The sequence below is a fragment of the Salvelinus fontinalis genome, chromosome 23, assembly GCF_029448725.1.
Source record: "Salvelinus fontinalis isolate EN_2023a chromosome 23, ASM2944872v1, whole genome shotgun sequence".
NCBI classification, from domain to species: domain Eukaryota; kingdom Metazoa; phylum Chordata; class Actinopteri; order Salmoniformes; family Salmonidae; genus Salvelinus; species Salvelinus fontinalis.
The window spans coordinates 45,542,522-45,563,672 of record NC_074687.1 but is presented as its reverse complement, the minus strand read 5'-3'; the positions used below and the strand labels follow the sequence as shown (position 1 = coordinate 45,563,672).

At 42.0% G+C, this 21,151-nt stretch overlaps 1 protein-coding gene across 1 annotated transcript in view; it reads right to left on the bottom strand.

Annotated features, from left to right (window-relative positions):
* Positions 1–20,561, bottom strand: part of col6a3 (collagen, type VI, alpha 3) — an 83,028-nt gene extending 62,467 nt beyond the window's left edge. The window contains exons 1-7 of the mRNA XM_055879175.1: positions 20,051–20,561; positions 15,711–16,304; positions 15,113–15,414; positions 2,478–2,799; positions 1,572–2,171; positions 836–1,432; positions 62–726 (exon numbers count right to left, since the gene is read on the bottom strand). Coding sequence (XP_055735150.1) covers positions 62–726; positions 836–1,432; positions 1,572–2,171; positions 2,478–2,799; positions 15,113–15,414; positions 15,711–16,304; positions 20,051–20,561 — 3,591 coding nt within the window. The remainder of the gene's footprint in view (positions 1–61; positions 727–835; positions 1,433–1,571; positions 2,172–2,477; positions 2,800–15,112; positions 15,415–15,710; positions 16,305–20,050) is intronic.
* Between the last annotated feature and the right edge of the window lie 590 nt (positions 20,562–21,151).

The following is a 21,151-nucleotide window of genomic DNA, read 5'->3' as shown; positions in this document are numbered from 1 at the left end:
GAGGTACGAAATAAATCCAACATGAAAGGCCTCGGGATGCATCTACCTAAAATGTCAAAGCTATCAAATACTCAAATCCTGATGTAAGAGTGCAAATGGAACTGATCAAAACCATATTTTTCTTACCTAGGATTGTTGGTGTCATGGTTGTGACCTGTACAATGACAGTGCTCATAGCAGAAAGAAGCTGCTGTTGGACGTTGGGGAGGTCAGTAAATTCAGACACGGAAAGAGCATAACTGGGGTCATAGGATATTTTTTGTAATTCTCTGCTATCAGAGCTCCTTGTTCCAATTCCAAACACCAAGACACCAAGCTCCTTGAGAGCAGACGCTGGTGTATCTACATTGTCAAAGGACCTTCCACCATTCAGCAGTATCAGAATCTGTGGAACACCTTCAAGGCGCCTACTTCCGGAGGAGGCAGTAAAGACATTGTCCCTGACATACTGGAGAGCTGCCCCAGTGTTGAGGGGTCTCCCTCCTTTGTGCCTCAGGCCTTTTACGGTGTCCACAACATCTTCCTTGGTTGTGTAAGTGTTCAGATAGAAGTGGGCCTCTGATTCTCTGCTATACTGGACCACAGAGACTCGATCTCTGTTCTCCTCCACAGTGAGTTTCTCTACCACTCTTTGAACAAAGTCACGCATTGCTGGAAAGCCATTCCTAGTGCCATCAGAACCATCCAGCAGGAATACTACATCCTTTCTGGCAATGCTTTGGTCCACTAAGAGTTTCAGAAACAAAACAGAAAATATGTTAACATTGCTTCAATGAACCTGAGACTGAAATATGTGTGTTGCTTTAGTTGTCCTAGATAACGCATCCGTTCTTACCTACGACTGTCGGGGTTGTGGGTGTGGCCTCAACTTGTACAGTTATGAGTGAGGAGAAAAACTGCTCCTGGACGCTGGGGAGGTCAGTGAATTCAGAAACAGACTGGGAAAAACTAGGATCAGTGGCAATCCTTTGAACCTCTCTGCTGGAATTTCTGGTTCCAATGCCAAAGATCAAGACCCCACTCTCTTTCAGGGCAGAAGCTGGTATGTCAACATTATCACTGGACCTTCCCCCACTCAGCAGTATCAGCATCTGAGGGACGCCCTCTTGGCTTCTGCTTCCAGAGGAGGCAGTAAGGACGTTGTCCCTTACGTATTGGAGGGCTGCCCCAGTGTTAAGGGGTCTACCTCCTCTGTGCCTCAGACTTCTCACAGTGTTAAGAATGTCCTCCTTTGTGGTGTATGTGTTCAGATAGAAATTAACTTCTTGATCTCTACCGTACTGGACAACAGAAACGCGGTCTTTGTCTCCTCCCACATTGAGTTTCCCCACTACTCTCTGAACAAAATCACGCATTGCTGGGAATCCATTCCTTGTGCCATCAGAACCATCCACAAGGAATACCACATCCTTTCTGGAGGTGTCATGATCAACTGAGAAAATAAATAGATTATGTTAATCAGACTGTTGAAATGTGGGGCTTGTGGTCAAATTACACCATCGTTTCTAAGACTCAGCTGACATTTTACTAACACTTCCTCACTCTCAATTATTAACAGTGATGACACATACCTAAATCTGTTGTCGATTCTGGCGTAACGTCAATAACAACTGCCTCCACCGAGGACAGAAGTTGCTGCTGGATGTTTGGAAGGTCAGTGAAGTCAGAGACAGACAGAGCGTAACTGGGATCATGTGATATCCTCTGCAATTCTCTGCTATCAGAGCTCCTTGTTCCAATTCCAAAGATCAAGACCCCAAGCTCCTTCAGAGCAGAAGCTGGAGTGTCAACATTGTCAGAGGACCTTCCACCACTCAGCAGAATCAGTAACTGTGGAACACCTTCAGTGCGTCGACTTCCGGAGGAGGCAGTAAAGACATTGTCTCTCACGTACTGGAGAGCTGCTCCAGTGTTGAGAGGTCTCCCACCTTTGTGTCTCAGACCTCTTACAGTGTCGAGAATCACTCCTTTTGTTGTGTATGTGTTCAGATAGAATTGGGCGGCTGGATCTCTACTGTACTGGACCACAGCCACGCGATCTTTGTTCTCATCCACACCGAGTGTCTCCACTACTCTTTGAACAAAGTCCCGCATTGCTGGGAATCCACTCCTAGTGCCATCAGATCCATCCAGCAAGAACACGACATCCCTCCTGGGAGCCTGACTCTCAACTAGAGAATGTGAATGTTCAGAAAAAGAGTTTTATTAAATGATACATAGGTAAGGGAAACACAGGATAAAGCTGCTTCCTTCACATGACAGTCATCCCTTTCCCTAATCTCAAACAACCATTCAAAAAAAGTGGCAATGTGTGCATTGGACTGAGTGCTATCATAGAGAACATTCCTAGAGAGGTACAAAATAAATCCAACATGAAAGGCCTCGGGAGGCATCTACCTAAAATGTCAAAGCTATCAAATACTCAAATCCTGATGTAAGAGTGCAAATGGAACTGATCAAAACCATATTTTTCTTACCTAGAATTGTTGGTGTCATGGTTGTGACCTGTACAATGACAGTGCTCATAGCAGAAAGAAGCTGCTGTTGGACGTTGGGGAGGTCAGTAAATTCAGACACGGAAAGAGCATAACTGGGGTCATAGGATATTTTTTGTAATTCTCTGCTATCAGAGCTCCTTGTTCCAATTCCAAACACCAAGACACCAAGCTCCTTGAGAGCAGACGCTGGTGTATCTACATTGTCAAAGGACCTTCCACCATTCAGCAGTATCAGAATCTGTGGAACACCTTCAAGGCGCCTACTTCCGGAGGAGGCAGTAAAGACATTGTCCCTGACATACTGGAGAGCTGCCCCAGTGTTGAGGGGTCTCCCTCCTTTGTGCCTCAGGCCTTTTACGGTGTCCACAACATCTTCCTTGGTTGTGTAAGTGTTCAGATAGAAGTGGGCCTCTGATTCTCTGCTATACTGGACCACAGAGACTCGATCTCTGTTCTCCTCCACAGTGAGTTTCTCTACCACTCTTTGAACAAAGTCACGCATTGCTGGAAAGCCATTCCTAGTGCCATCAGAACCATCCAGCAGGAATACTACATCCTTTCTGGCAATGCTTTGGTCCACTAAGAGTTTCAGAAACAAAACAGAAAATATGTTAACATTGCTTCAATGAACCTGAGACTGAAATATGTGTGTTGCTTTAGTTGTCCTAGATAACGCATCCGTTCTTACCTACGACTGTCGGGGTTGTGGGTGTGGCCTCAACTTGTACAGTTATGAGTGAGGAGAAAAACTGCTCCTGGACGCTGGGGAGGTCAGTGAATTCAGAAACAGACTGGGAAAAACTAGGATCAGTGGCAATCCTTTGAACCTCTCTGCTGGAATTTCTGGTTCCAATGCCAAAGATCAAGACCCCACTCTCTTTCAGGGCAGAAGCTGGTATGTCAACATTATCACTGGACCTTCCCCCACTCAGCAGTATCAGCATCTGAGGGACGCCCTCTTGGCTTCTGCTTCCAGAGGAGGCAGTAAGGACGTTGTCCCTTACGTATTGGAGGGCTGCCCCAGTGTTAAGGGGTCTACCTCCTCTGTGCCTCAGACTTCTCACAGTGTTAAGAATGTCCTCCTTTGTGGTGTATGTGTTCAGATAGAAATTAACTTCTTGATCTCTACCGTACTGGACAACAGAAACGCGGTCTTTGTCTCCTCCCACATTGAGTTTCCCCACTACTCTCTGAACAAAATCACGCATTGCTGGGAATCCATTCCTTGTGCCATCAGAACCATCCACAAGGAATACCACATCCTTTCTGGAGGTGTCATGATCAACTGAGAAAATAAATAGATTATGTTAATCAGACTGTTGAAATGTGGGGCTTGTGGTCAAATTACACCATCGTTTCTAAGACTCAGCTGACATTTTACTAACACTTCCTCACTCTCAATTATTAACAGTGATGACACATACCTAAATCTGTTGTCGATTCTGGCGTAACGTCAATAACAACTGCCTCAACCGAGGACAGAAGTTGCTGCTGGATGTTTGGAAGGTCAGTGAAGTCAGAGACAGACAGAGCGTAACTGGGATCATGTGATATCCTCTGCAATTCTCTGCTATCAGAGCTCCTTGTTCCAATTCCAAAGATCAAGACCCCAAGCTCCTTCAGAGCAGAAGCTGGAGTGTCAACATTGTCAGAGGACCTTCCACCACTCAGCAGAATCAGTAACTGTGGAACACCTTCAGTGCGTCGACTTCCGGAGGAGGCAGTAAAGACATTGTCTCTCACGTACTGGAGAGCTGCTCCAGTGTTGAGAGGTCTCCCACCTTTGTGTCTCAGACCTCTTACAGTGTCGAGAATCTCTCCTTTTGTTGTGTATGTGTTCAGATAGAATTGGGCGGCTGGATCTCTACTGTACTGGACGACAGCCACGCGATCTTTGTTCTCATCCACACCGAGTGTCTCCACTACTCTTTGAACAAAGTCCCGCATTGCTGGGAATCCACTCCTAGTGCCATCAGATCCATCCAGCAAGAACACGACATCCCTCCTGGGAGCCTGACTCTCAACTAGAGAATGTGAATGTTCAGAAAAAGAGTTTTATTAAATGATGCATAGGTAAGGGAAACACAGGACAAAGCTGCTTCCTTCACATGACAGTCATCCCTTTCCCTAATCTCAAACAACCATTCAAAAAAAGTGGCAATGTGTGCATTGGACTGAGTGCTATCATAGAGAACATTCCTAGAGAGGTACAAAATAAATCCAACATGAAAGGCCTCGGGAGGCATCTACCTAAAATGTCAAAGCTATCAAATACTCAAATCCTGATGTAAGAGTGCAAATGGAACTGATCAAAACCATATTTTTCTTACCTAGTATTGTTGGTATTACTGTTGGTGTCATGGCTGTGACCTGTACAATGACAGTGCTCATAGCAGAAAGAAGCTGCTGTTGGACGTTGGGGAGGTCAGTAAATTCAGACACGGAAAGAGCATAACTGGGGTCATAGGATATTTTTTGTAATTCTCTGCTATCAGAGCTCCTTGTTCCAATTCCAATCACCAAGACACCAAGCTCCTTGAGAGCAGATGCTGGTGCATCCACATTGTCTCTTGACCGTCCACTACTTATCAGAATTAGTATTTGTTTCACCCCCTCCAAGTGTCTACTCCCAGAGGAGCTTGTTAAGACATTTTCTTTCACAAACTTCAGAGCTGCTCCAGTATTAAGGGGTCTTCCTCCTTTATGTGAGAGTCCCCTCACAGATTTCAACATGTCTTCCTTTCTCAGAAATGAATTCAAATAAAAATGTGCCACTGCCAAGTTACTAAATTGTACCACTGCCACTCTGTCATTGTTTTCTTCCACTTTGAGATTTTCAATGATTTTGTGGAGGAAATCACGAATTGCTGGGAATTCTTTTCTGGTGTTATCTGATCCATCCAGAAGAAACACAATATCTCTCCTATTTCCGTCATTTCCCACTGTTTCCACTGTTTCCACTGTCCAATAAACCATAAATTAATGCAATACATGAAACAATTCAATAAAAAACATATGACCTCTTTAAAACTTAAATAATTGATGTTGTTCTTTTCAAAAATCAAATAAAGAGAATCAACGTTTACAGTAAGTCGCCAGTACAGTTTAATATTTCTTACCAACTCTAGTTTCCTCTTGTGGTCTCACTTGAGCAAGATGTGTTTCCAAATTTTTCTGGATGTTTTGAAGGTTTGCAAAATCCGGGACTGAATAAGAATAATTTGGAAGAGATGATATCGATTGCATTTCAACCAAATCAGTCAGCCTTGATCCAATTGCAAACGTTACAACCCCCAAAGTCTTGAGTGCCCTGGAAGGACCTCGAGGAGAATCTCTAGATCTGCCACCAGTCAGCAGCACTAGGATCTGTTGAGCACCCTCTTGACGTCGACTTCCAGCATTATTAGTAAAGACATTGTCCTTCACAAACTGGAGGGCTGTGCCAGTATATTGAGGCCTCCCGCCTTTTGGTCTTAGATTTCTGACTGCTTTAAGCACATCATCTCTTGTCTTGTACGCATTCAGGTCAAAGTTCACTGCTGCACTGTTGCTGTACTGCACAACAGCAACTTGATCTTTTCCTTGGTCCACATCAAACTTTTCCACCACTTTCGCAACAAACTCTCGTATTTCTGTGAATCTGCTCCTAACATCATCAGATCCATCAAGGAGGAAAACAATGTCTCTTTTCACACTGGGGCCTTGAACTAGAATGAAAAATTCAACTAAAATCAGCAAATTGTGCACGGTACATAACATACATTTCATGCTACAGTATAAGCTACATACAATTTTTTTTTTTTTAATGATTGAAAAACAACTTATTTTATAAATATTTTCAAAGAAATCGCTTGATGTTGTACTCTGTTTCACTCACCTAAGCCTGGTTTTGCTGCATCTTTGTGAGAGACAATTGCTGAGAGTAACTGTTGTCTAACAAGAGAGAGGTCAGAAAACTCTTTGAGAATATACGCCTGATTAGGACTATATGCAATATTCTGCATCTCCGCTCCATCTGCGTCTTTGACCCCAACAGTCAATAGCACAATTCCAGCTGCCTTCAGACTCTCAGATGGAACCAGAACATCATCCTGGGATTTCTCCCCACTTAGCAGTATCAGGATCTGAGGAATGCCCTCTTGGAGTCTGCTTCCAGAGGAGGCAGTAAATATATTGTTTTCAACAAAATCAAGAGCTTCCCCAGTGTTGAGGGACCTTCCTCCTTCAATATTGATATTGCGTACTTGTGCCAGGATATCACTCTTCGATGAGTATGTGTTCAATAGGAAATTAGTGGTGGGTTTGTCACTGTACTGGATCACAGCAACATGTGTTTTGTCAGGCCCAATTTCTAGATGTTCAACAAATTGGCCAAGAAAATCACGTATTGATTGGACACTTTCTCGCATCTTATCAGATCCATCAAGTAGAAATACAACATCGACCCCATCCACCATCTGGATATCTGATGTCAACAAAGTGGAATTGTCTGAAATGAGCAAAAATAATAATTAGGTCCATATATACTGCACATCTGTTCTGAAATCAAATTGTTTTGTATTCAACAGCATGTCAATGCTGCTCTCTAATACTGTGATTTGTAATACATTCTCAGTAAACTACTGTAAATGTATTACAATCTTTGATTAAAAAATCCTTAAGTGACAGTGAAATATACACTACCGTTCAAAAGTTTGGAGTCAATTATAAATATCCTTGTTTTTGAAAGAAAAGCTAATTTTTTTGTCCATGAAAATAACATCAAATTGATCAGAAATACAGTGTAGACTTTGTTAATGTTGTAAATGACAATTGTAGCTGGAAATGGCAGATTTTTTTATGGAATATCTACATAGGCGTACAGCGGCCCATTATCAGCAACCATCACTCCTGTGTTCCAATGGCACGTTGTGATAGCTAATCCAAGTTGATCATATTAAAAGGTTAATTGATCATTAGAAAACCCTTTTGCAATTATGTTAGCACAGCTGAAAACTGTTCTGCTGATTAAAGAAGCAATACAACTGGCCTTCTTTAGACTAGTTGAGTATCTGGAGCATCAGCATTTGTGGGTTTGAGTACAGGCTCAAAATGGCTAGAAATAAAGAACTTTCTTCTGAAACTCATCAGTCTATTCTTGTTCTGAGAAATGAAGGCTACTCCATGCGAGAAATTGCCAAGAAATGTAAGATCTGGTACAATGCTGTGTACTGCTCCCTTCACAGAACAGCGCAAACTGGCTATAACCAGAATAGAAAGAGGAATGGGAGGCCCTGGGGCACAACTGAGCAAGAGGACAAGTACATTAGAGTGTCTAGAAGGCCAGCATCCTGGAGTCGCCTCGTCACTGTTGACATTGAGACTGGTGTTTTGCGGGTACTATTAAATGAAGCTGCTAGTTGAGGACTTGTGAAGCATCTGTTTCTCAAAATAGGCACTCTAATGTACTTGTCCTCTTGCTCAGTTGTGCCCTGGGGCCTCCCACTCCTCTTTCTCTACTGGTTAGAGCCAGTTTGCACTTGGATTAGCTAACACAATGTGCAGGAGTGATGGTTGCTGATAACGGGCTGCTGTACACCTATGTAGATTTACAACATTTACAATGTCTACACTGTATTTCTGATCAATTATATGTTATTTTAACGGACAAAAATGGTGCTTTTCTTTCAAAAACAAGGACATTTCTAACTGACCCCAAACTTGAATGGTAGAGTATCTTAATAATCTTACCAACAACAGTTGAAATATCAGGTGTTTCCTTAACACCACTCATTACAGCAGCCACGGAAGAGTGTATCCCGTCAAGCTCGTTAAAATTGGCAACAGAAAAAGAGTGTGCTGGTGTAAAAGATATGCTTTGTAACTCCAATGTATCAGCATTCCTTGTTCCAAAGCTAAATGTTCTTACTCCATCCCCTCTCAATGACTGCGCAGGTCCCCTTAAGTCATTACTAGATCTCCCACCACTGAAAACAAATAGATATTGAGGCACACCCTCTGCACGTCTGCCTCCAGCTGAAGCAGTAAAGACAGTGTCTCTCACAAACTGCAGGGCTGTGCCAGTGTTGAGGAGTCTTCCAACCTTGTGCCTCATGGATCTTATTGAATTAAGCACATCATTTTTCGAAGAGTATGAATTCAGATAGAAATTGGGTGTGGCATCCCGGCTGTACTGGACAAGGGCCACCCGGTCGCCATTTTCCTCCACATTAAGAATCTCCACTACTTTCTCTGCAAAGCGGCGAATCCCAGCAAAGCCAGTACTAGAGTCGTCAGATCCGTCAATGAGAAATACAACATCCTTTTTGTCAGATTCTGAAATGAAGGTAAAGAAAGAATGGTTGCAGAGAGAAAGGAAAGACACTTTTCCGAGAGGGCACAGAAGCAAGGTCATTGCTAGCATAACCTTATTCTTTTAAGGAGAAACACCGTAGACACACATCTATATTTTCCTCAAAGGACATGTAATAACATAGATAAGATCCTTTACCAGAACACAGAGAACACATGCCACGACAGAAAAATAGAAATGGCTACAGCTTACCAAAATGCATGGTAGGGGCAGTTGGCACTCGTTGATGGGATACTGCTGTTAACAATGACAACAATTCTCCCTGAATTGTGGGAAGGTCTTCGAAATCAGTAATAGAAAGGGCGTAACTAGGTTCATGAGATATCGTTTGTAGTTCAAGTGTGTCGGCATCTCCTGTGCCAATACCAATTGAAATGACTCCCATTTCTTTGAGCTTTGTGACAGGGGTTCGGATATCATCTCTGGATCTTCCACCACTCAGCAGTATCAGTATCTGTGGAACACCTTGCAGGCTTCTACTTCCATTGGAGGCAGTAAACACATTGCCGCTCACGTACCGGAGAGCTGCTCCAGTATTTAGAGGACTTCCTCCTTTGTGCCTCAGACCTCTTACGGCATCAAGAACTAAATCTTTTTTTGAATGCATACCCAACTTGAAATTGACCTCTGCTGTGTCACTGTATTGAACCACAGACACATGATCTTTGTCCCCATCTACATTGAGTTTTTCCACAACTCTCTGAATAAAGTCTTGAATATCTGGAAATCTTCTTCGGGAATCATCAGAACCATCAAGTAAAAATACAATGTCCCTCCTGGTATCATTTGATGCATCTATAAGCATTTATGAAATGGGTTAATAACATTTTGCATATCCATTAAGGGAATTCAATACACTGTGAAATGAAATCCATCAATATTATACTAACTGAATTGACCAACTACAGCATTACTGATGATTGCAGTCTTACCTATTAATGTTGTCGGCAAGTTAGTAGCGGTCATTTCAACTCTCTCAACAGCAGATACGACTTGCTGTTGAATGCTTGGGAGATCGTTGTAATGTGTAGCAGAGAAAGCATAGCTAGGTTCATATGAAATCGTTTGAAGCTCAAGTATATCGGCATTCCTCACTCCAACCACTATTGCCATGACACCAATTTCTTTCAAGTTTGTAACAGCATTTCTAACATCATCATTGGACCTTCCCCCACTCAATAGAACCAGAATTTGAGGGATGCCCTCTTGGCGTCTACTTCCGGAGGAGGCAGTAAAGACATTGTCCGTGACATACTGGAGAGCTGCCCCAGTGTTGAGGGGTCTCCCTCCTTTGTGCCTCAGGCCTCTTACAGCGTCAACAACGTCTTCCTTGGTTGTGTAAGTGTTCAGATAGAAGTGGGCCTCTGGTTCTCTGCTATACTGGACCACAGAGACTCGATCTTTGTTCTCCTCCACGGTGAGTTTCTCCACTACTCTTTGCACAAAGTCACGCATAGCCTCAAATCCATTTAGAGTTTCATCAGAGCCATCCAGTAAAAAAACAACATCCCGTTGTTTGGATTCAGTTTTATCTAGAGATTCATATGAATAAAATGTAATTTGCAGGTAAAATGATAAAGAAAGATCATGTACATGTATATTTGTGACTAGAAAGTGATGGCTACATTTTTCACCAGGCATGCTTAAAATAGTATCATGAATGTACTGAGTAAGACATCCAGCTATTTTCAGCAATAAGGTAGCAACCTGAAATGTGACAGATTAAATGGCTAATGGAGAGAGGTAGAGAAATAACTCCTTACCTACTACAGTTCGTTGATGAACTCTTGGCTGACGAGGGACCCTTTTTACAAGTGACAAAAGCTGCTGTTCAATGCTTTCAAGGTCATCGAACCAAGGGACAGAAAGAGCATAGGAGGGGAAACGAGCTATTATTTGGAGCTCTAATATGTCTGCATTCCTTGTACCAATACAGAATGGTACAATTCTGTCCTGTTTCAAAGCAACAGCAGCACCTCCGACATCATCTTGAGATCTGCCACCACTCAGCAGTATCAGTATCTGAGGGACGCCTTCTTGGCCTCTGCTTCCAGAGGAAGAAGTAAAGACATTGTCCTTTACGTACTGCAGGGCTGCACCAGTGTTGAGTGGTCTACCCCCTTTGTGCTTAAGGCTTCGGATAGAACTTAGAACACTTTGTTTTTCTGGATATGTGTTCAGTAAGAAATGGGCCTCTGGATTTCTGCTGTACTGTACCACAGAAACTCGATCTTTGTTCTCTCCAACATTGAGGTTTTCCACTACTCTTTGAACAAAGCCAAGCATTGCTGGAAATCCACTCCTAGTATCATCAGACCCATCCAAAAGGAACACTATGTCTCTCTGTGCAGCATCTAATTCAACAAAAGAAAACATTAAATTACCTATTTAATAGTAAAACCATGACAGATACCAGGTCAGGCAGATATGCATTAATACATGCACAAGGACGGCATATCAATAGAATGTAGTAAACACATGGTCAGAAATATTATCCATTATACTGTATATATTTTAACTGGGATGACTTTCAGGTCATTACATAGCTCTATAAATATAGCCAAGCCTTGTAACCATATTCATCAATTCAAGAATACAAAGAAATAAGATGTGAAATTAAAGGCATTTAAATAGGTCTCAAATGACAAAATATTTAAGAACATTTGTAGAGCGAAATTTTTCAGTTTTAGGAAATATCTGTCAAGATGTGAAAGCATAACACTCCTTCCATGAAGGAAGACGAAGATTGTATGCTTAAGACAGCGGAGAATCTAAACTAGTGTAAATCAACTAGACAATGATATACTGTATAATTCTTTTTTTAAGAATCATTTCCCTCCGACACATTGGTGCGGCTGGCTTCCGGGTTGGATGCGCGCTGTGTTAAGAAGCAGTGTGGCTTGGTTGGGTTGTGTTTCGGAGGCTCTCGACCTTCGTCTCTCCCGAGCCCGTATGGGAGTTGTAGCGATGAGACAAGACAGTAACTACTAACAATTGGATACCACGAAATTGGGGAGAAAAGGGGGGGGGGGGAAGAAAAAAGAAAAAGCTTAAACTGAAAGGACCAGAAAAGCACAGTTTCCTGATTTTAAACCATCAAGAAAAGCATGACGTTTCTGGAATGTGGAACAAGAAAGCAGGGATTTGGAATTTGTATGCCAATAGAAATGTCTTTGCAAAACAGTAACCCTCCCAGCACCATCTCTGATGTTGTGTTTGTATAATTATGAGTAGGTGTATATTGGACAAAATGGACAAAGGCAAGGATCTCCGGCTGTATGGACAAAAGTTCCCCAAAGACGGGTAGGTTGAAAATAAATCTGGAAGAGTAGGCAATGCTTCGAAGCTCCTCTTGCCTTACATTTTTCATCCCAATGGATGAAAAGAAAGATCCCCAAGATGTTTCAGATCAGATGCAGCAGCTGTGACGTCATCATTAGACTCTCCAGCAGTTAACAAAAACTAAATCTGGGGAACCTCTTCCAGACGCCGACTCCCGGACGAGGCAGTGAAAACACTGTCCCTAACAAACTGAAGAGCTGCTCCAGTGTTGCGGGGTCATCCTCCTTTATGCCTTTGGCTTCTAACAGCGTAGATGGCAGTCCTTTTGGTTTTGTGAGCTTTAAGGTGGAAGTATTGCAGAGCCTCGTCTCTGCATTGCACAACAGCAACTCGAACATTGTCCCCGTCAATGTCAAGTTCATTGGCCATTCTTCGTATAAACTCTCTAATGGCAGGCAATCCATTTCTGGAGTCAACGAGAAACACTATATCCCTATTGCTGCTCTCTGTATCAACTTAGTAGTGAAGATAGATAAAAATGGAATACATTGACTAACAAATATAATATAGAAAAGGCATGTAGGCCGTCATTGTGAGTAAGAGTTTGTTCTTAACTGACTTGCCTAGTTAAATAAAGGTTCAAAAAAATTAAAAGGCATGTAAAAATGTAAAAACAAAATGAAACATTGTTAGGAATGTTTGAAGCTGAATCGGAACACCAGACATATCAGTGGAAAAATATCACTGACAGAAGAAATGACTGCAAAATTACAGTTGTGGTTAGTTGTCTGTCTCAATACACATTCACATGCATATCTGCAAGGTTGTATGAGAATCTGGAATAGTGTATGCAGGTTTTGGGAGCACTAAACTACTGTTCTGAAAGGTATCATCCACAAGCAGAACAACAAGGAACAATCTTTTCAAAAGAAGTTGGCATAGTTTCTCCAGACATGGTTGAGGTAAGAGATAAAGAGTGAGAACAGAGTGAAATGGGGGGAAATTGTTTTGGTTTAAGAGAACAAAAAGCCAATAAATACTCTGAATAAAGGGATTTTAAAATACTATTTTTTCAATCATGCAACGAAATTTGTAAAACAGCATCTTTCACCAAAATGCATAACATGAAGTAGCTGAAGTTCTTACCTACTAAATCAGGAATCCCAGGTGTCACAGGTGCTACTGCTTCTTCGGTGTCTTTCGACAGGCTTTTAAGCGTAGCAACAAGCTGTGGCTGGATTGTGGGCAGCTCAGAGAACTCGGTGACCTGGTATATGAAACCAGGTTGGAAGGAAATCATTTCCAATTCACGGACATTGGCGTCCCCAACTCCGACCCCCAATGACACAATTTCCAGATCTTTAAGAGCTACAGCAGGGCCCTTAACATCATCTCTGGATTTCTTGCTAGTCAAAAGGATCAGGATCTGGGGCACACCTTCCAGTCGTCTACTGCCAGAGGAGGCAGTAAAGACACGGTGTCTTACAAACTGGAGAGCTGCCCCAGTGTTTAGGCTCCTTCCACCCTTGTGCCTCATTTTACTTACGGCATTAATAATGGCATCCTTTGTTTTGTGAGAGTTCAGATAGAAATTGGCCTCTGGTTTGTCAGCGTACTGAACCACAGAAACTCTGTCTCTGTTCTCCTCCACAGATAGTTTACCCACTATACTTTGAATAAAATCTCGCACTGCTGGGAATCCACTCCTTGTGCCATCAGAACCATCCAGCAGGAATACAATATCTCTTTTCACAGCATCAGTATGAACTGAGATAGCATGAGAATGAACCAAGGCTAAGACACAACAAACAAGGCACGTTTAGAAGAAAAACACATCACAGCACAAAGAGCATCATCAATACAGAACATGACAAAAACGTTTGCTTACCTTGGTCCAGAATGACCTTCAGCTCTTCCTTGGGAAGGCTCACATAGCTATTGAGCCTTTGTTGTACCATATTGAGCTGGCTGAATTCCTTCACATTAAAAGCAAAGGATGGGTTGTGAGAAATGGCCTCGATTTGCTTAGGGTCTGCATCCTTCACACCAACGCCAAACGGTACCACTCCATCGGTCTTTAAAGCGCTAGCAGATTCCTTCACGCTATCCTTTGACTTGCCTCCGGTCAAAACTATCAAAAACTGGGGGACATTTTGGGCCGCACGGCTACCATGAACCGGGGACAGGATAGTGTCCTTCATGAATTTCAAGGCCATTCCGGTGTTTAGACTCCTTCCACCGGCCAGTCTTAGATCATTAACGGCCCTTAACACTTCATCCCTATCCTTATATGTATTCAGGTAGAAGTTGGGAGCTGGCCTCTCACTATGTTGGACAACTGAAATCCGTACTCTATCTTGTCCAATATCAAGAGGCTCAATGACTTTGAGGATAAAGTCCCGGATGTAGGGGAAATCTGCGCGGACATTATCCGAGCCGTCAATCAGGAACGCAACATCCCTCTCGCCTCCAACAACTGCTGTAAGAAAAGAGGAAAAGGAACAAGACCTTCAGGTTTGTCAGTCAATGGCATTATTCTGCAGTTTGTTCTATATCTTTCATAACATTTTAAATGTTTAAATATTTAATATCCACTGTTAAATCCAAAATGTACTGATAAAAGCTAAAATACAACATAAAGCTCACCAGGTTCCGTGGTTATTTGGATGTCTGTTACTGAGATGTCTGTGTCGCCGACCACAGTAATCAAAGGAGTCATGATCTGTTCAACAACACTTGGTAGGCCAGAAAATCTGCTTTCATGGTAAGCCAAGTTTGGGACGAAAGCGACCGTCTTCAAGTAGGCCTCATCTGCCTGGCCGGCACTGACTGTGAAGGTCAGTACACCTGCCACGGCCACTTTGTCTGCAATCTTTTTCACCTCATCCTGGGATGGGCCTCCAGTGATCAGGAGAAGCACCTGTTGGACACCCTGCCTCTTACGTGACCCAGTCGAGGTCTGGAACATGTTGGTAAGGGCATAATCCATAGCCGCTCCAGTGTTCAAAGCAGACCCTCCCATTAGCCTGAGCTGACCAACTTTAGCCAGCACATCTTGCTTTGTGTTGTGCGTGTTCAGGTAGAATTCGATCTTTGGGTTCTCTGCAAACTGCATAAGGCCAATGCGCACCCTGTCGGGCCGCACGTCCAGCAGGTTTACCACGCCGACAATGAAATCCCGCACATATGGAAGATTGGCGCCCCCAATGTAGCTAGAGCCATCCACCATAAAGACGATGTCTCTGACTACTCTCTGGGTCTGCAATGTTGTAATTTCAACCACTGGGGAAAAAAACAGGGGAGAAAAAAACGATCATTACATCTATTCTAATATTCAAGTACAAATATTAGATGTCAATGATTTTGAATTAAGCCCAATGTGAGGGGAGTTCCTAACTAATCAGTGACCTTAATTGAAAAAATAGTGAAAAACTGCAGAATCTCGGCCTTCCGTGGAATGAGTTTACACCTGTGCCTTTTGGAGTCTTGGGGTAAGAAAATGCCACCTTACATGTGAGGTATACATGTTATGTTAATAGCTAGTATGAATCATAACAAAAATAGGAGAGGAGCATTACCTGGCTCTGTGGTTCCCTCGGTCACCACAACCCCAGATAGAGTGGAGAGGAGAGAGACAATCGTCCCTGGGTTGCGAAGCAATATGCTGAAGTCCTGCAGCATGAACACCAAACTCTCATCAAAGGCAATCTGCTTCAGCTCCTGCTCATCGGCAGTCTTGGAGCCGGCAGCCAGGGTCAGAACCCCCATGCGCTGCAGTGCCTCAGCAGCCTGCCCCACACTGTCACTGGACTTTTTACTGGTCATCAACAGCACCAGCTGGGGCACACCCTGCTGAATACGACTCCCTTTGTCAGCCCTCAGCATGTTGGTCCTCACAAAGTCCAGGGCCACCCCAATGTTCACCACTTGTCCCGGTCTTGGCTTGAGTCTTCCCAGAGCCGCATTCAGGTCCTCCTTGGATCCATATGTGTTCAGGTCTATCTCAAGCCTGGCAGCATTGCTGAACTGGGCCACACCTACTTGCACTTGGTCCGGTCCGATTAGCATGGTGTCAACAAACCTTTTGATAAACTCACGAAGAGAGTTGATCGTTGTGGCACCCATAGTGCTGTCAATGAGAAAAATGATGTCCCTTTTTCCCACTTCCAAGGCTGAAAGAGAAAATACAATTACACATGTTAGAGAAAGCTTTGATAAAAGCTAACTATTATTAGCTAAATAAAGCTAATACAGCTGTGATACTCCCTTAATGGTAGCCTAAGTACAGATGCAATTAATTAATTAAGGCCATAGTTAACATGAATGAATGCATTCACAAAGCATGTCATGTTTAAGAAAGGCACAAAAAAATGGTTTATTAGAATTCATGTTAGTAAAGGTGTAACATCTGGAGAAGTATGAATTGCTGCAAATTGTGCAAACATAGCTGCACAGCATTCTGGGAATTACAGAACGGTACCATTTTGGAGGTGTTCTAGATTCATTTTATGTTGTTCTACCAGTGGTGTAAAGTATTTGAGTAAAACCTCTTTGAAGTCGTTTTTGGGATATCTGTACTTTACTCTTCATATTTTTGACAAATTTACTTCAATACAGTCCTAAAGAAAATAATGTACTTTTTATGCAATAACATTTTTCTTGACACCCAAAAGTACTCGTTAAATTTTAAATGGTTAGTATGACAGGAAAATTGTCCAATTCACTCACTTACCAAAATAAAATCCCTGGTCATCCCTACTGCCTCTGATCTGGTGGACTCACTAAGCACAAATGCTCGTTTGTAAGAGTGTTGGAGCTTGCTCCTGGCTATCCAGGAGAAAATTGGGCCTTCTGGCTTGCTTACTACAAGTAATTAGAAATTATTTATACTTTTACTTTTGTAACGTAAGTATATTTTAGCAATTACATTTACTTTTAAAACTTAAGTATATTTAAAACCAAATATTTTTTGACATTTAGTAAAGTAGTATTTTACTGGGTGACTTTCACTTTTACTTGAGTCGTTTTCTATTAAGGTATCTTAACTTTTACTCAAGTATGACAATTGGGTACTTTTTCCACCAGTGTATGAAACTAGTTTAGGAGAAGAGTGTAATTGTGTAATACTAATCAAATTTGCAGTAGATCTGTACTTTTGCAAAAGTTTTTTAATGTTAACTGTACTATACTGACTCTGTTTTACAAATCTTTCATTGAGAGCATTTACCATTTTTGTGAAATGTTTGTTGGTTTGGCAATGCCACCGTCAGACTGAAAAATATGCTGAGATTCAAACAGACAGGCTTGGATGAGATCTTTAAGGTCAGGCTCCCCATCAAGGCTCACAAAATAATTTTAGACCCAACTCACCCCCTGTACCTGGATTGAACTACTCCTCTCTGGGTTTAGGTATAGGGCACCCCCCCAGCAGGAAAAACAGAATTAGACAATCATTTTTGTCAGGTGTCATGTATCTCCTAAAGAGCTCGGGCTAATGTTCCTATCCACCCAGTAAGGCCATCAGGGAAGTCTCTTTCATTGGTATACAATATACTGTATGTAACTGTTATGAATTTTGTATTGTCAATTTGTTCTCTACAGTATATTAACACCACGTTTAACGTGTACATGATACTGCAACAACATTTCCGCATGGGGACAATAAAGTCAGTAAAGTAAAGATCTAGTTAACCGAATACGCGGACATCTACTGTATATCCAAGTGGGACAGCAAGCTTATCTAACCAGCTAGAGTAACTAAACTATACCAAACCTCATGTTGCTTTTTTGTAGGTCAGCTAGTTTGATTACACATGATCTAAATAGCCAAATTGGCTAAACTGCGGTATTTCAGTATTCAGTTAAAACTACGTTTTGTAATGCTTGTGCACTTGTTAGGTTTGTTTTTTATTGTCAATCTGGCTTAAGTTAGAAATCAAGTCAAGATGCTAACCTATCTGTCTTTTGTCATAACTTTCATTACAATGCATTGTCCTATTTGTGAAATGTTATCTACCACTATTTCAATATAAAATTAGATCAATATATTCAATTGAGATAAATAAGGAGTGTACCCTCAAACCCCGGATGTCAAGCACCTGCTGTCTCACAATTACATATATACGGCAGCCCCCTGAATTACTCTTCTTATCAACAGTCTATGCAAAAAGTTTGATTGTCTTCTCAGGAATTCAGTCTTCTCTGTGTTGATCTTACCAACCCCCTTTTCTCACCTCTGAGAAGCAGTTCCATTCTGTAGGTCTGATATCTGATTGGAGATGAACTTTATAGTAATGCTATTGGTCAATAACTCAGATTTTGAATCCAAACAATTCAGATGATTATAAAAGGCTCTTAAAGTAATTGTTATTTCGCTTATGTTCCTGACCTGCTGTGGTGAGATTCTTTTTGTTTTTCTTTCTTTCCTCCAATGAACTATTGGCCATGGCACAAGCCATGGTTTCTTTGTTTCTGTCTCTCTCTTTCTGTGATAATGCTTGGAATAATGCCTTGTACAGTGGCTTGCAAAAGTATTCAGCACCCTTGGTATTTTTCCTATTTTGTTGTATTACAACCTGGAATTAAAATTGATTTTTGGGGGGTTTGTATCATTTGATATTATATTTTAACAGGTTTTGTGAATATAATGTTTAATATATTTCCTTTAACATCCTGTGTTGTGTGTTTATCCTGTTACCATTTCATATGTTCTGGACTATTTTGATTAAGGACAAAAAGCAGTAGTCTGAAAAGCAATAGATCCGCTCTGTCCTGTATTTCTATGTTATTCCAATGCTTATCCTTAAATTTCATTTTTTGCGTCTTTTTACTTTTGGTTTTATAAACCAGCTATAAACAGCCGAAAATGTGACATTTTTAGATGTTACAATGATTCCCTACACTGTATATAAATTGTTTGGTCAGACACTGAAATCAGGCGAACATTTTATAATTTTAGTTACCAGGAAATGGTGGAGCTATGTCTACATATTGGGTCTTTAAATTACTATTTGTTGTGTTGCCATTTGTGGCCTTGAGCAAAGCATAAGCAACGGGTAGCTAACGCTTTGAGGCTTCCCCTTTGGTGTGTCAGGGGGTTAGGTACTGCGTATACACGTTTCCATTTTACGAATGAACAAACTTAAAAGCTATTCTAAGGGACTTAAATTTTTCTTGAATAATGTTGAATAAAGTGTTATTGCCACACTCATACAGGTAAGGTGTCATGACAGCATTACGTATATCCCCTTCAAGAAGATCAAGGCCAAGAAAATCATCAAGACCTCAGCCACCCTGCTACCATCTAGAAGACGGAGATTGTACATATGCATCAAAGCTGGGCCCGAGAGACTGATAAACAGTCATCACTAGCTGGCCTCCACCCAGTACCCTGCCCTGAACCTTAGAAACTGTCACTAGCCGGCTACCACCTGGTACTATACCCTGCACCTTGGAGACTGCTGCCCTATGTACATGGGCATTGAACACTGGTCACTTTAATAATGTTTAAATACTGTTTTACCCACTTTATATGTTATATCTTTTATTCTAGTCATGACTATTCATATACTGTACATATTTATATTCCGGACTCTGACATTGCTCGTTCTGATATTCCTCGTTCTGATATGTTAATTTGTTGTAATTTGTTTCACTTTTGGATTATGTGTGTATTGCTATTGTGTTGCTAGATATTGCTGCACTGTTGGAGCTAGAAACGTAAGCATTTTGCTACACCTGCGCTAACATCTGCAAAACGGAGTATGCAACCAATACACTTTGATTTGATTTCATGTAAAGTGTTAGCAATTTATTATTCTTAAAGCATCTAAAGTATGCAGTCAGCTACAAGACACACAAAATAAAAAATGTTCCATGAACCCTCAACCCACTCCCACCTTGCATGGAGGTTACCTACCTTCTGTGAATTCATTCTGAACGACAATGGTACGCTGGGCCACCCCGTTAACGTATGGTAGCAGCTGGTCACCCATGCTTGCCACTGCCCTGAAATCGGGGGCCGACAGAACAAAGCTCTTGTCTGTGGCGATAGTCTCCAGCTCGGCGGTGGCCGTGCCGCCGACCACTACGCCAAACGTGATAACTCTTGCTGCCTTAAGGGCCCTGTCACCTGCACTGAAATCGTCATTGGACGGTCCAGCACTGATAACCACCAGAGCTTGGGGCACCCCCTCCTCTGCCCTGCCCCCTGATGCCGGACTCAACAGGCTCTCAGCGACTTTCTCCAAGGCGGCTCCAAGGTTAGCCTCATTGCTGCCTGTGAACTGAATGGCCTTCACTGCATCCAGGACAGCGGCTTTGTTCTCATAGGTGTTTAGAAAGAACTGAACCTCGGGGTCCGTGCTGTACAGAACCACGGCCACCCGAACTGTGTCCCTGCCCACATCAAGGCCCTCAATGACTTTCATAGCCAAATCGCGCACGCGGGGGAAGTTGGCCGCTCCAACATTCTCAGATCCGTCAATTAAGAGTACAAGGTCAGCTGACTCTTGTGCTTAAAAGGGAGAGAGAGATAAAACAGGAAAAAATGCAACATGAAAGCATTAAAACAGAGAAAGAGGGAGAAAGATAATGTGCTGGTACATCATTGAATGTAACATTCATGGTGAACACAATCAATCATTAAAACACATCACAAAAGCACATTATACTGCATGTAGGCTGAACCAAGGAGTGAATACATGTTGACCTTAAGTGATAATGGTTGCAAATTAGTCTGAGGATGACCCTGTAGCTTGCTATATGATACTCCATTAATGTATTTCTTTGCAAAATATGTTGTTTATGATCATTTCCCAAAATGTCTAGGGCAGTGCGGCATCCACAGAACATTACAAAATAGCTCTGAAGCACTGTACTCATTATATACTCAGAATTTCATAATACTGTCAAAAGGGTCAGTTTCTCCCTTGTATCTGTCTTATATCAGCTTGATTAAATGCACCAAAAATAACCTCCTTCAACTCCATTGAGTTCAGCTACCCCATGCAGACTCATG